At 45.1% G+C, this 13,233-nt stretch overlaps 1 protein-coding gene and 1 long non-coding RNA gene across 2 annotated transcripts in view; both read right to left on the reverse strand.

Annotated features, from left to right (window-relative positions):
- LOC149871620 (uncharacterized) overlaps positions 1-13,233 on the reverse strand; it is a 173,650-nt gene that overhangs the window by 10,755 nt on the left and 149,662 nt on the right. The gene's annotated exons all lie outside the window — the stretch shown is intronic.
- LOC149871621 (uncharacterized) lies at positions 8,583-13,118 on the reverse strand. Its single transcript, XM_090034466.1, is given in 6 exon segments — positions 8,583-8,667; positions 10,105-10,175; positions 10,781-10,828; positions 10,830-11,113; positions 11,116-12,257; positions 12,733-13,118. Coding segments are annotated over 6 exon segments (2,016 nt in total).

The following is a 13,233-nucleotide window of genomic DNA, read 5'->3' on the forward strand; positions in this document are numbered from 1 at the left end:
CAAGACTTATATAGGGAAAGGGAGCAACAAGCTATAGATTGTAGCACAAGAAAGGAGCAAAACAAAAGGTGTACTGGGGAAGGACTGCCCTTTAGTACAAGCAACATCAATGGCCTTGAACCTTATGCTTTAGTATGTGTTGCACATCATCAGAAAGTCCTTGCCCAGATTCTTCTGTTTAGTAGTAATAACAGAAAGATAAGCAGTTCATTGCTCCATCCCATCATCTTGTGGCCAGTCTCAGTTCTGGAAGCAAGGAACAAGGCTGATCACTATAAGACGAGAAAAACAGATAAGAGGAAGCCATACAAGGGGAAAAGGGGAAAGATCAGAATTAGGCCAGGGACTAAATTCAGTGACTCTCAGTTTATTTTTAAATCCCTTCCATTTTTCAAAAGGAATTTGAAGGAGAATTCAATCACACTTCAATCTTAGGCAGTTCACAATTAACTGGGATAAACTTAGGCAAATGGCTCTTTTGCTCGGCCCCAATGCAAAATTTATGAGAACTTGCAGTTTGGTAGGATAGTAATTTAAAGGCTGGTTGTCTTATGGATACCGTTTAGTAGAATCTTAAAACCACATTTCATAGACAACAGCTTCTTTCATTAAGGCCCTATTCTTGAAAGGTGATGACTGCCTCCTAAGAAAATAGTCTACCTATCCTGACTGTAAAGCTTAAGAAACATTCAAAGAGCAGAAAGTAGCTAATATTTATATTATTCAACCTATTCTTCAATGTCATGTTTTGTTTAATCAGAAAATGTAAAGATAAATAAGGCACCAGGTGGGAAAGAGAAAAAAATGGCCTCAAAAAGTTATCCAGCAGCATTAGGATAGTTTTTGTGTATGCTTCCCAAGGTGTTTAGCACTTCAGACTAAGTACAGATTTTTCACCTTATTTTTAGTCCATTTCACTAACAAGAAACAATTAAAAAAGGAAGTTTCCCTTGACAAAACTGCAAATTCTCCTGATAAATATTAATTCCAGCATTTTTAAAAGGTGTTCGTTTGAGGTATTATGACTGGTAGCTGTGTGTGTTAAATCTCCCATTCTTTGTATCCGCTTCTTTAAAAAAAATCAGCCAATCAAAAGTCCCTAGACCGACGCTGTCTCTCTCAGTTAATCCAAGGCCAGTGGAGGGATAATTTGATTAAACTGAGACCCTAATTTATTTAGCTTTAGTTCTGGATCAACCTCTTCTTAATAGAGTGCTGTCGTCTCCAATTGTTTGATGAAAATTAAAGTGACATAAATACCATGGGACTTTTTCAATCTGATTAGTCAGCTAACTTGCATCAATACTACCCCAGCCATCAGACGCTGGCGTCCTTCCTTTCACTAGCCTTACTAACAACTGACAAGTTCTCCTTGAAGAACGGGCACCCACGCTGCCACTCAGACCCCCACACTTAACCCATCATCCTTCCTCAATGGGTCCTGTTTGACAAGGTGCCCACACCTTTTTCCATTGCTGTTCCCCAGACAAAGCTAAATATTGTTTTATTAGCAATCAATAGCCTGTTAATCCCAAACGATTTCACAAATCCACTGAGCTCTCAAGCTGATTATAAACATTCGTTTTTCTAAGCTGCTAAATTTCAGATGGGTTTTCTTCTCTTTCCTCCTCTGATACATGGTATTTCAGTTGGTGAGTAAAGCCTCAGCGGCTAAGATGTCTGTTGTCCTTAAGGGTGCTTTTAACTGAGTCTTAACAAAAGATTTATAATTTAAACCTGATCAGTTGGATGACATGGAACACTCAAAAGATTTAGACTTTTTGGCTAAACACAATTTTTAAACCAAAATAATAACGAAGTTTCTGAACCTCTCCCTTGCCCCCTTTTCATACAGCAATATGAGGAATCTTGTTTACACTGCAGCTAGTAAAAATGAAGCAGCTATAACCAGAGACCAGGAAACTTCCATTTACAATATATTAAAAGCCAATACAGTTAATTATGGTTCTTCTGGACACTACGTGAGATAAGTCCAACAAATGGATAACAGCCCTGGGCATACCTCGTGCACTCAGATGTCTTATTGGCTTGTATAATGGTTCAGTGATATTTCTACTCTGGAGAAGGAATAACCCAGAGAAACATTTTAAGCAGGTTACCCATTGACTACTTCATCTTTATCCAACCATGACTATCACCTTAGCGTGGCAATGCTTGTAACCAATGAAGAATTTACTGGTAGTTTACTCATAACCAAAGTAAAAATTACTTAAGCCAGATGGACACTTGTAGGGTCTTCGAAGGACCAGGAAACTCTTGGAATGAGGTGTACTGTTTCAAGGGCTAGAGGTTGTTTTGCAAGTCTGGACTGTTCTATGTCTGAGATAGCAAACATTCATCACCAATACTCATAATAACAATGACTCATCAATATTTTCAACTTACCACATGATATAAACCTAGCTCACTATGGATATTTAAAATGAGAGCAAAGAGATCAACTCTAATGCAAAGCCACTCCTGCTTCTGTTAAAATTAAAGAAGTTTTGCCATCAACTAAAATGGAGATGGACCAGACCCATTTTATACATTCCCTCTGCAAGGAAGTAGCATACATATTTAAACTATATATCAGGTTCAAGAAGAAATGGGATTTCTACAGGATATAACCATCTAGGACAGTGTTGCTCAATCCCTGGTCCTCAGGCTAGTTCCAATTCTCAAACCAATATCATTTGACCATGGGTTTCCCCATGGAAATTTGGTAGTGGGGAAACAGCAACAGTATTGATTGCCACTTCCTGTTTCTAAATTTGTAGACCCATGGGGAGCCCTACGAGTCAGATGACATGGCCATGCTCTAGACTGCAAGAGCACATGGTGGGGCTAGTGTATTGGCTCTGAGCCAAATCTGGCATGCAGGGTTGGGACATTTGTGGGGACAGGCCAACACATGGGGATGGGCCACCATGACAAATCTGGTGCATGGGGACCAACCCCATGCACAGAATCTAGCTCATAGACTTGCCCTGTGCCACTCATCTAGCCCACCAGGTAGGAAAGTTGAGGAATACTGCTCTAAAATATTTATTAAATGCATATATAAAATACAGAACCTATACAGCCACCAGTGCTGGCCAGGAAGCACATATTGCAGACAATTTTGAAACACAAGTTGTAAATAAAATGTTACAAAGTTTCAAACAGGTGCTTTTATGAATGCTATTTCAGCTCACTGTTTAGGGTCAGTTAACAGTTGTAGAAAGTTCAGACATCTGCTTGGACAAAAATGTTTTAAATATCTCTAACTGATTTCTTTTAAAGGTTTCTTTTCCATATTATTGACAGATTTTCCATGTTTAGTTTGAATCATGCCTTTGATGGAATATTCTGTTTAGGAAAATAAATCTACTCAAAATGAAGATGATTCTAAAAAACATTACCAGAGAAACTTTACCATTATTCAGGCAGATTTCAGAAAGAACATGGCCATTATTTAGAGATATGCTTGCATAGCAAACATTTGGCCTGGTAGGGGTGTTAAACTCATCTGGCCTAGAGACCAGATGAGTGGTGTGGGGTTGGTCCATGGGCCAGATCCGGCCCATAGAAACCCCTGCCCCTACTACACTGGATCCATCACATATGGTGCCCACTCCAGCTGGTCCAGGATCTGCACTATGGATGACATCTGGGACTGTGCTATACAAGGCATGTCCCCACAGCTTTTTTGAGCCTGCACCACACATAGTGACCCTTCATGGCTGTTCTGAGACTGCACTGCACATGTTATCTATGTGCAGCATGGGTCCCCAGTTGGCTGGAGCAGAAGCCATACATGGCATGTGTCCTGGACCCATGGCTGGGTCGGGTGCTGCAAGCAGCATGAGTCCCAAAGCACAGCACATACCATGTGCAGCACAATCCCGGAGGGGGAGGCATGTGTAGCATGGACCCTAGACTGGCTGGAGTAGGTGCCACATTTTGTGCGTGTCCCAGACCCTGCGTGAAGTGCTGGTGCAGTAGTTTGTGGGTCAACTCAGACCCAGGGGCAACAGTGGGGGCTGGATGAAGTGGCAATAAGAGCCACATCTGGCCCCTGAGTCATACTCTGATACCCCTGGCTTTGACATTCAGCTGAACCCAAACTTTCTCAAAATCAGGGAGCATTAGTATCTGCAGCCTATGCCAGCAGGTCACAAAGCCAGGAGATCAGTTCATGAGTGAAGTCTGAGGGCAAAGCCAAGAAGTAAGCCAGTAGGAGCCACAGAGAAGTCTTGGATCAGGTTACCTTGTTTCCAAGACAGTTCCTGTTCTGGTTCAGGGGTTTATGTGTGGAAAGTGGAGGGTCACTGGTGACAGTGAGGCTAGGCCTTGCTGAAGACTTCCTCAATATTTATTCTGAGTGATTTACTTTGTGAACTTAACATACTCTTAATATCTTTGTGCAATACATAGGTAAGAAAGTTCATAATAAAGGTAAAATGTTATAATATTGATTTATAAGCAAGGTATCATTGATTATGGAGGGTTAATACTGTCACTATCATCTATCTTAAATATATCCTACCCCAGGTTTCTTTGTGTTGCTAGAACGGCAGACTTGTGCTCTAGAATCTTCACGAGTGGAATGACCCCTGAAGAACTATTATGGGGTGTCACAATTTCATGCAATCCTTTAGATGCTCTAACTTGCATTCAGTGTTGGGACTTGCTGTATTGCTGAATTTTTCTCCTGCTCATGGATGGGTTTAACTCAACATATGTGATTGTGACTCTCTGACTAGATAGTCTATATTATAGTCTATATTATGTTGCTAGAAATAATAATCTTGCCATTGATCTTCAACAACATTTCCTGTGAAATAATGAACTAGTGTCTTTTATAGTCCAGGATGGCCGCAATCTTGGATTGATTTGTGTCCAAAAAGAACTGGAATCCAAATCATTGCATGATATAGTGGAGTAATAAGTAAATCCATTGCTATCTTGCTCATTAAACTACCTTTTAGTTCTATGAAGAAGCAAATAAATATAGGAAAGATTACATAGATTTCTTAGATATTAGGGCTGGAAGGGACCTTGGGAGATCACTGAGTCCAGCCCCCTGCCTCAAGTGCAGGAAGTCAGCTAGAGTCAAAGGATCCCAGCAAGATAAGCATCCAAACCCTTCTTAAAAGAGTCCAAAGCAGATGCTTGCACCACCTCTGGAGGGAGCCTATTCCAGGCCTTGGGGGCTCGGACAGAAAAGAAGCTTTTCCTTAAGTCCAGACTAAAATGGTTTTGGAGGAGTTTGTGACTCTTGGTCCTTGTCATCCCTTGGGGTGCTCTGGTGAACAAACATTCCCCCAGATCCTGATGCACACCCCTGGTGTACTTATAGGCAGCCACCAGGTCCCCACTGAACCTACGCTCTTCCAGGCTGAAGAGTCCCATGGTTCTCAGCTTCTCTTCATAAGGCCTATTCTCCTGTCCTCTGATCATGTGTGTGGCTCTCCTCTGGACTCTCTCAAGCTTCTCCACAACCTTCCTGAATTGTGAAGCCCAGAATTGGATACATTACTCCACCTGCAGCCTTACCAAGGCCAAGTACATCAGGAGGATGACATCCTGAGATTTACTTGAGAAGCATCTATGGATGCAAGCCAGAGTTTGGTTTGCTTTACCGGCTGCGACATCACATTAGTGGTTCATGTTTCTCTTGTGGCCAATCATGACCCTCAAGTCTCTTTCAGCCTTGGTGCTAGCAAGCATAGTACTGCTGAGCCTATAAGCATGCTGCAGGGTGGAGTACCTTACATCTGTTGGTATTGAACGCCATCAGGTTTGTATCTGCCCACTTTTTCAGCCTATCCAAGTCAGCCTGGATCACCAACCTATCCTCAGGCGTGGATGCTCTGCCCCAAAGTTTGATGTCATTAGCAAACTTGGCCAGTCCACTTCTGACATCAGTATCCATGTTGTTCATAAAGACATTAAAGAGAACAGGTCCAAGGACGGAGCCTTGGGGGACACCACTGGTTAGGGAGCACCATCATTCATTTCCATCAACCAGCACTCTCTGAGACTGGCTTCAGAACCAATTCCCCAGCCATTGGACTGTGATGTAGCTGAGGTCATGGTTGGCCACTTTTTTCCAGGAGGAGATCATGGGACACCAGATCAAAGGCTTTTTTAAAGTCCAGATATATGACATCAATCTCTTCTCCCTTGTCCAGGTGATAGGTCAACTGGTCATAAATGGAGATGAGATTAGTCAGGCAAGACCTACCTGCAACAAACCCATGCTGGCCATCCTTCATAGTATCATAGTACTTAGGGTCGGAAGGGCCCTAAACAGATCATCAGGTCTTACCCCCTGCCCCAGGCAGGAACAGGTGCCAGGGTCCTATCACCCGAGCCAAATATCTGTCCAGCCTCCTCTTGAAGACCCCCAAGATAGGAGAGAGCACCACCTCACTTCGGATCCCATTCCAGAGCCTGGCAGCCCTAACTGTAGAATAATGTCTTCTGATGTCCAGCCTGAACTTTCTCTCTAACAGTTTGTCACCATTATTCCTAGTAACCCCGGGTGGTGCCTGGGGAAACAGAGCCCACCTAATTCTTGCTGATCCCTCCTGGTGAGTTTGTAAATGACCATCAGATCCCCTCTCAGCCTTCTCTTGTGGAGGCTGAATAGGTGCAGGCCCTTTAGCCCCACTGCCCTTTGACCATGTGAGTGGCCCTCCTCTGGACCCTCTCAATGCTAGTCACATCCCTCTTGAAGTGCAGCACCCAGAACTGGATGCAGTACTCCAACTGTGGCCTGACCAATGCCGCATGGAGGCGAAAGATCACTTCCCTGGAGCTGCTTGTAATACATCTGTAGATGCATGACAAGGTGCGGTTAGCTGTACTGACAACTTCCTTACATTGGCAGCTCATGTTCATCCTGGAGTCAACAATGACTCCAAGATCCCTTTCTGCCACTGTGTTGACAAGAAGGGTGTTCCCCAGCCTGTAGGTGTGTTGCTGATTCCTTCTCGCTAGATGCAGCACTCTGCATTTGTCTGTGTTGAATTCCATCCTATTTTCATCTGCCCACTTCTGTAATTTGTCTAGATCTAGCTGGATTCTGTCCCTCCCCTCCAGCATGCCCACCTCTCCCCACAACTTGGTGTTGTCAGTGAATTTGGACAGCGGGCATTCCACACCCATATCCAGATCACTGATAGCAACTCAGGAAGTTGCTATCAGCCAGCTTGTCAAGAATGGTCTCTGATGATTTTTTCTAGGATCTTTCCAGGGATTGAGGTCAAGTTGATTGGCCTCTAGTTCCCTGGGTCTACGTTCCTCCCTTCCTTGAATATGGGCACCACATTGGTCTTCTTCCAATCTTCAGGTACTTCACCTGAGTGGTAGGAGTTTTCAAAAATATTTGCCAGTGGCTGAGCTATGACTCCTGCCAGCTTCTTAAGTACTCTAGGGTGCAGTGTGTCAGGACCTGATGACTTGAAGGTGTCCAGCATCTTGGGGTGTTCCTTTACAAGGTCTACACTGATGCTGGGTATAAATTTACCCTCACCCTGGCCATCTCACATCTTACTAGGCAAGGTAGTCCCTTTGGGTTGATGAAAAACTGACACCAAGTACCCATTAAGCAAGTTAGCTTTTTTCCTGGGTGTCAGTTGTCAGTTGTCCCATTTGGTTTAGCCAGGGTCCAATGTTACCCTTGCTTTTCTTCCAACTCCCCACACATCTAAAAAAGGACTTTTTATTGTCCCTGATAGGTGTAGCCAGATGGAGTTTGGTTGCAGCTTTGGCTTTCCTGGTTCACTCTCTACAGGTACAGACCAGTGCAGAGTAATCCAGAGAAATAAAAAAATGTTTATCTGCCAAGAAACACGGCTTCTAGAATGATTATAGATCAGATTATGATCAATCCTCACATGTCATCTTCTGTAAGACTTGTATCACGGAATATTTCTGTAGCGTTGGATTGCTGTTCTAGCCAGGATGGTCTAGGAAATGCTTAACAGGCAAGGCTTTTTGTGATCTCTCTTATCGGACTCACTGTATAGTTAGGAGAGCTGTTGGACAAACTTGTGGGGACCAAGTTGGTTGCTCACAGTCTGGGCTGACACAATCAAGCAGGTGGGGGCTAGCAGGGGAGAGTCAGGCGGCTTGTATTGGTATGGTTGCGGAAAAGAGACGTTTTATTTTTACTTACGCTACCAGAGAACGGTGTAGCGCAGGTCGAGCTTGGTTACAAAACAACAGCTGCAAAACCAGTCGATAAGCTGTTAGGCAGACGAATCACTAGTTGGATCGAACTCGAGCATGCAAGGGTGGGGGTACGCTGGGAGACAACAGTGGCGGAGAGACCTTCACAAGTGGCCGGCTTGTGAGGTAGCCCAAGGTATGTTTTGGCGGATCTCTGAGCTGGTCTCTGCCTGGGCGGAAACTGTGTTTGACTTAAGTATATTGTGGGTAGCCAATCACAATGTGAGCTGTATGGAATATTCTGGGTGATCACGCATTGGCCATGTGCGCTGTGCATGACTGAGCATGCGTAACTTAGGTGGATTGACAGTTGGGAATTTCCACCTTGGGGTTTTTCCACTTGAGCTTCTAGCTCTGTGTCATCGGCAAACATGCCTATTTTGCTGAGACATGCCCTGTTGCTCAAGCTCTTCGTCCCCTTCAAGTACATCCTGGTTTGGCAATCTGGTATATACAAAGGCAGACAAACTCATAACTTTGCGCTTAAGCCATTCAAATATACAACATAAGCAGGTGATACTGATCACAAAACACAACAATATAAAATCAAACATTAGTAAGTATCGTTTTAACCCCCCAGACTTGAACCAATCGGTCCACCCAAAAGCCCAATCTAGCCAGCTTTCCTTTTTTCGGTTATCTCACGGAGTTTGGTAGTCAGGTCTTTGAGACCTCCTATAACTTGGGTTAGGTTACCCCTGTCTTGTGGGGTACACTTTAAACAGCAGTGGGTGTCATTTTTGAGCATAGTGCATAGTCCACCGTGTTCAACTAACAGATAATCTAGACCTAAACGATTAAAATATACCACTGCTTGAATTTTTTTAATTGACTTATCAACGTTTTAGAACCCTTCTATAATGAGTGTGGTGAGGTTAGCAATGGTTTCAGTCAAAAGGACAATTCTTTAGGAATTTCTTTGGGAGCCCCACATTGGGAACCAAAGGCCGTACACATTCCAACCATCCATGAGTGTGTAGGCATAATTCTCTTGTTCGTTGGCTAATGAGCATTTTGTTCTGGTGTTGTGCTGGTGTGTGGTATTTCGCCAGCCAATCGTCAAGCCCTGTAGACTCCACATGGAGGTTATGGGGGTAACGGTATTTTCTTTAAGGTCCGGAGCTAGGGCAGTGGTATTTTTATTTAAGGTAAACCAGAGCCAACTGGGGGGAAGCATTTTGTTTGGGGTGGGGGTGGCACACTGCGTTGTGCTATGAGGCAATTTGGTAAAATTTGTGCGTACTGTAGCGTTTGTTAAGAGGCACGCAAGGGGAAGTGATAGGTCAATCTTTCCCTTGGAGGTATTAGTGGAGTTTATGTAGGCTACTTTTGAAGCACCAGTGGAACAAGTGGTTCTGTTGTCACAGTGGGGTAGTAAGATATGGAATATGCTACACATTACACAGATGCCGTGTTGCATTTGAACATGTATGTGGCCCTGGGGTTTTCCGTACCCTATATTCTTTAGGCAAGCGGCGAGGTGTTGAAGCTCAATGAAATTATTACTTAAACTAATGTTTAGCATAATTGCTAAGTTGGTTAGGGTTGAGTCACAATTAATGGTGTTATTGGGACAAGTTTTCCCAATACACACATACAGCCAATTGGATGAAGTGGTATATGTGGTGACGTTAATAGTATAGGGTAACCCAGAGACTTCTACTATAGGGAGATTACAGCGGGTAAGATTGAGATAACTGGATATATCGGTGCTAGATTTTGGTCGGCCGAGATGAGTAATGATACCAGTCTCTTCCATCGCACTGAGCCGTGGGAAACACAGGTGGTAGGCCATTATCGTGTTCTCTCCAAGGTCAAAGCATTCAGTGGTGGAGAGGCCCAGCATAGTCAGGAACAAGTTGTCTCCGGTCCCTGACTTACATAATAGCAGACCAACGAAGCTCAATACAAGTAGCACTTCGAGCTTCATGGTTGGCATTAGCAGGAAGGGGCTGAAAGACAAAACAAGACACAGCACAGTTTTCACACATAATTTTGGAGGTTAGTTATTAGTCGGTAGGGACCGCCTCGCTAGCCAATTGTGGTGAGCCAGGATGTTTTGCGTGCTGTCTTCTAAAGACACTAGGTAGGTGTTGGGGTATCTTTCTGACTTTTCGACTATTCCCTTCAATACTCGTGGGTGGTGATTTCATGGATCCGGCACAGTAACCCAAACAGGTTCAGCTGGGTGGAACTTCAGTTCCCATGGTGTTGCGGCTTGCACGCTCCTTTTATTCCAAAGTTCTTTTCCTTCATTGAGAGTTATCAGGACCTCGTCGTTTAACTTTGTCCAGTTTTTATAACTTCCATGTCCTCTGAGACGGAGGGCTTCTTTGTATAATCCGACTGCTCTTTCGACGACTCCATTGGATTGTGGATGGTATGGAAGGTGGTGATGCCAAGTGATGCTGTGGAGTCTTGCTAACTTGTCTATGGCTGTGGAGGTGAAAGCTGGTCCACCATCAGATTGAATAGCTTCCAGAACTTGCCACACGGTGAAGGCAGTCGTTAACCCTCAGATAACAGCTGCGGTGTGCGTTTTCCTTAAGGGTACTACTGTAAGCTGGCAAGTACCGAGATCAACCATGATTAGTCCCTTATTAGGGAGTTTTTGCCCCGGGTAAGGGACCTAACAGGTCGACTTGCCATGTCCTTCCGGGAACAAAGTTTTGTGGGTCTAGTGCTCCCTGACGACTGGCTGTGGGGTGACACTTTTCTTTTGCACAAGCTTCACAGGCTTGTGCCACTCGTTCCCAGTCAGCACGAGATCCGTATGTTGACCTTTCTTCCGATTTTTGGTGCCATCGGAAGTGGCAAGCTTGGGGACCTGGGTGGCCCCAATTTTTGTGAAGCCAGGATAGGTAGGGGTCCGCTATGGTGCTTTTTCGACTGTTACCGGTAAGGCTGTGTCGGTGCAAAGAGGGTCCTGTAGGTATTTGTCAATCACTTCATGAACGGGGTCAGTCTCGGCGATGTGGGATCTTGTGTGTTCTATGAGGGGTAGCACTGTGAAGGTGGAGAGCATTTCCCAAATTTCTTCCCAGGTATCTTGATACTGCATAGGGTCAGCTGTTCCTGTGGCAGTCTTGTAAATGAACTGCGAGTCGACGGCTATGACAGGGACTTGCCGGACGCCATCGTGGCTCTGAAGGCAGTGCCACACCATATTTTGAAATCCAAGTAATTCATTCTTTTGTGCAGAGTTGCAGCCCACCCATAATTGGACATCGTGGCACGGTTTGCAGTAGTACCCAAATCTGCCGCCGTTCCTTGTAGTTCCGTCAGAGGCCATCCAGGCAGGTGAAGTGGTACCATACAAAGTAGGAGTTGTTGGTGGAGTTTCGGTTGGGGCAACGTTCATGTGCCGCCAGTAGTGCCAATGGTACAGGTGGTTAAGGACTAACGTACTCCATGTGTTTCCCTCCCCTTGGAAGTCGGGGTCTGGTTGGTCATGGCGCAGTTTCAGTAGCAGGGTTGCTCCTACTGCTTGAAGCTTCCCTGTTCTGACTGCGAGCTGTTCGGCTAGCTGGGCAGCTAGTAAGACCTTTCCAACTGGGCTGTAGCGATGTTGTGCAGCTTGGATGGTATGACGGGCGGTGTAGACTAAATTCCCTTCAGGGTTTCTGGCCATAGCAAATAGGTGCTCTTCAGTGTATCCAACTGTGATTGTTAATGCTGCTGACAGGTCGAAGGCATGTAAAGGAGTATTCTTTACGGCAACCAGGAGTTCATTTAGGGCTTTTGTAACTTTCAAAGTCCACGGGACTTGTCGCTGACTCTTATTTCGAATTTGCTGTTGCACACGGCCGAGGACAGGTAAATATCTTGGCTCAACGTGGTGACGGAGCCAACCCAGACGTCCAAGGAGGGATTGGAAGTCAGCTTTTGTTTTTGGCAGTTTGCTCTTCTCTGTAATGGTTTCTATCTCGTGTATGGTGCCATAGCAAGTGGATCCATCGAAGGTTATTCCTAGAAAAGTGATGGTGTTGGTAGGGCAAAGATGGGACTTCGTTAGGCTCACTGTCCAGCCGCCTCTTGTGAGGTGCTATACTAAGTTCTCTGTAACTGTCTTGACTGTTGTCTCTTCTCATCCCATGATGGCTATGTCGTCCATGTAGCTCCAAATCCTCACTTTCTTGCTTTCTAGATTGTCTTCATGAAATCTCTGGAGGCTGTCGTTTATAGCAGTGGTGGCTAGTGCGGGGGCATTATAATACCCTTGCGGGCAGATGTTCCATTTGAACATCTTTCCGTCTACACACATGTTGAGGACTCCATCTCTATCGTGGATCGAAAGTGAGAAAAACATATTCTTCAGATCAATAGTGGTGCCAACCCATTCTTTGGCTTGGAACTGTGCCATTTCTTGGATGCACTGGGGCAGCATACAGGGGGTTGCTTGGGATAGGGTGGTGCAGCGCTTGTTAGCCTCACGGTTGTCCATGACCAGATGTACCTCATGTTGTTTCCCAGGTTTTGGAATCCCCCATCCAGGCGACAGGCGCATACTTGCCCAGATTGGGGTGATAACAAGGTGCTAGCAAGGTGTCGAGGGAATTGCAAAGGTCTGCTTTTGTGGGGATGGGTGTATATCGCCATGTTGAGGTGTTTTGCAGCATCGGCTGGTGTCGGTCTTCTTCTATAATTGTGATTGGTAGAGCTTGCAAAACTTGATGCTTGAGGCTCAGAGTTCGAATGCTGGGCACACCCGACAGGTTGATGCCCCATAGCACTGTCTCGAGGTATTTGTTCTGGTCGCTGACCCAAACTCTTACTTTCTTTGTCGTGGTGATGGCCTTGAGGCCTTGAACCATGAGAGTCTTCCTGGTGTCTCGGTGGGGTACCGACAGCTTGATGACGTTAACTTTCGCTCCAGTGTCGAGGAGGAACTTCATCAGTACTGTGCCATGTGGTGGGTTGGGGTCCTGAATAGTGATGGTGACATAGAGACGGGGATCGGGTTTGGGGAGTTTTGAGGTGCTGCCGGTCGAGCTGACGGTGACTACCCAT

This window comes from Crocodylus siamensis, chromosome 2 (genome assembly GCF_052110815.1).
Source record: "Crocodylus siamensis isolate JL-2025a chromosome 2, ASM5211081v1, whole genome shotgun sequence".
In the NCBI taxonomy this organism is placed as follows: Eukaryota; Metazoa; Chordata; order Crocodylia; family Crocodylidae; genus Crocodylus; species Crocodylus siamensis.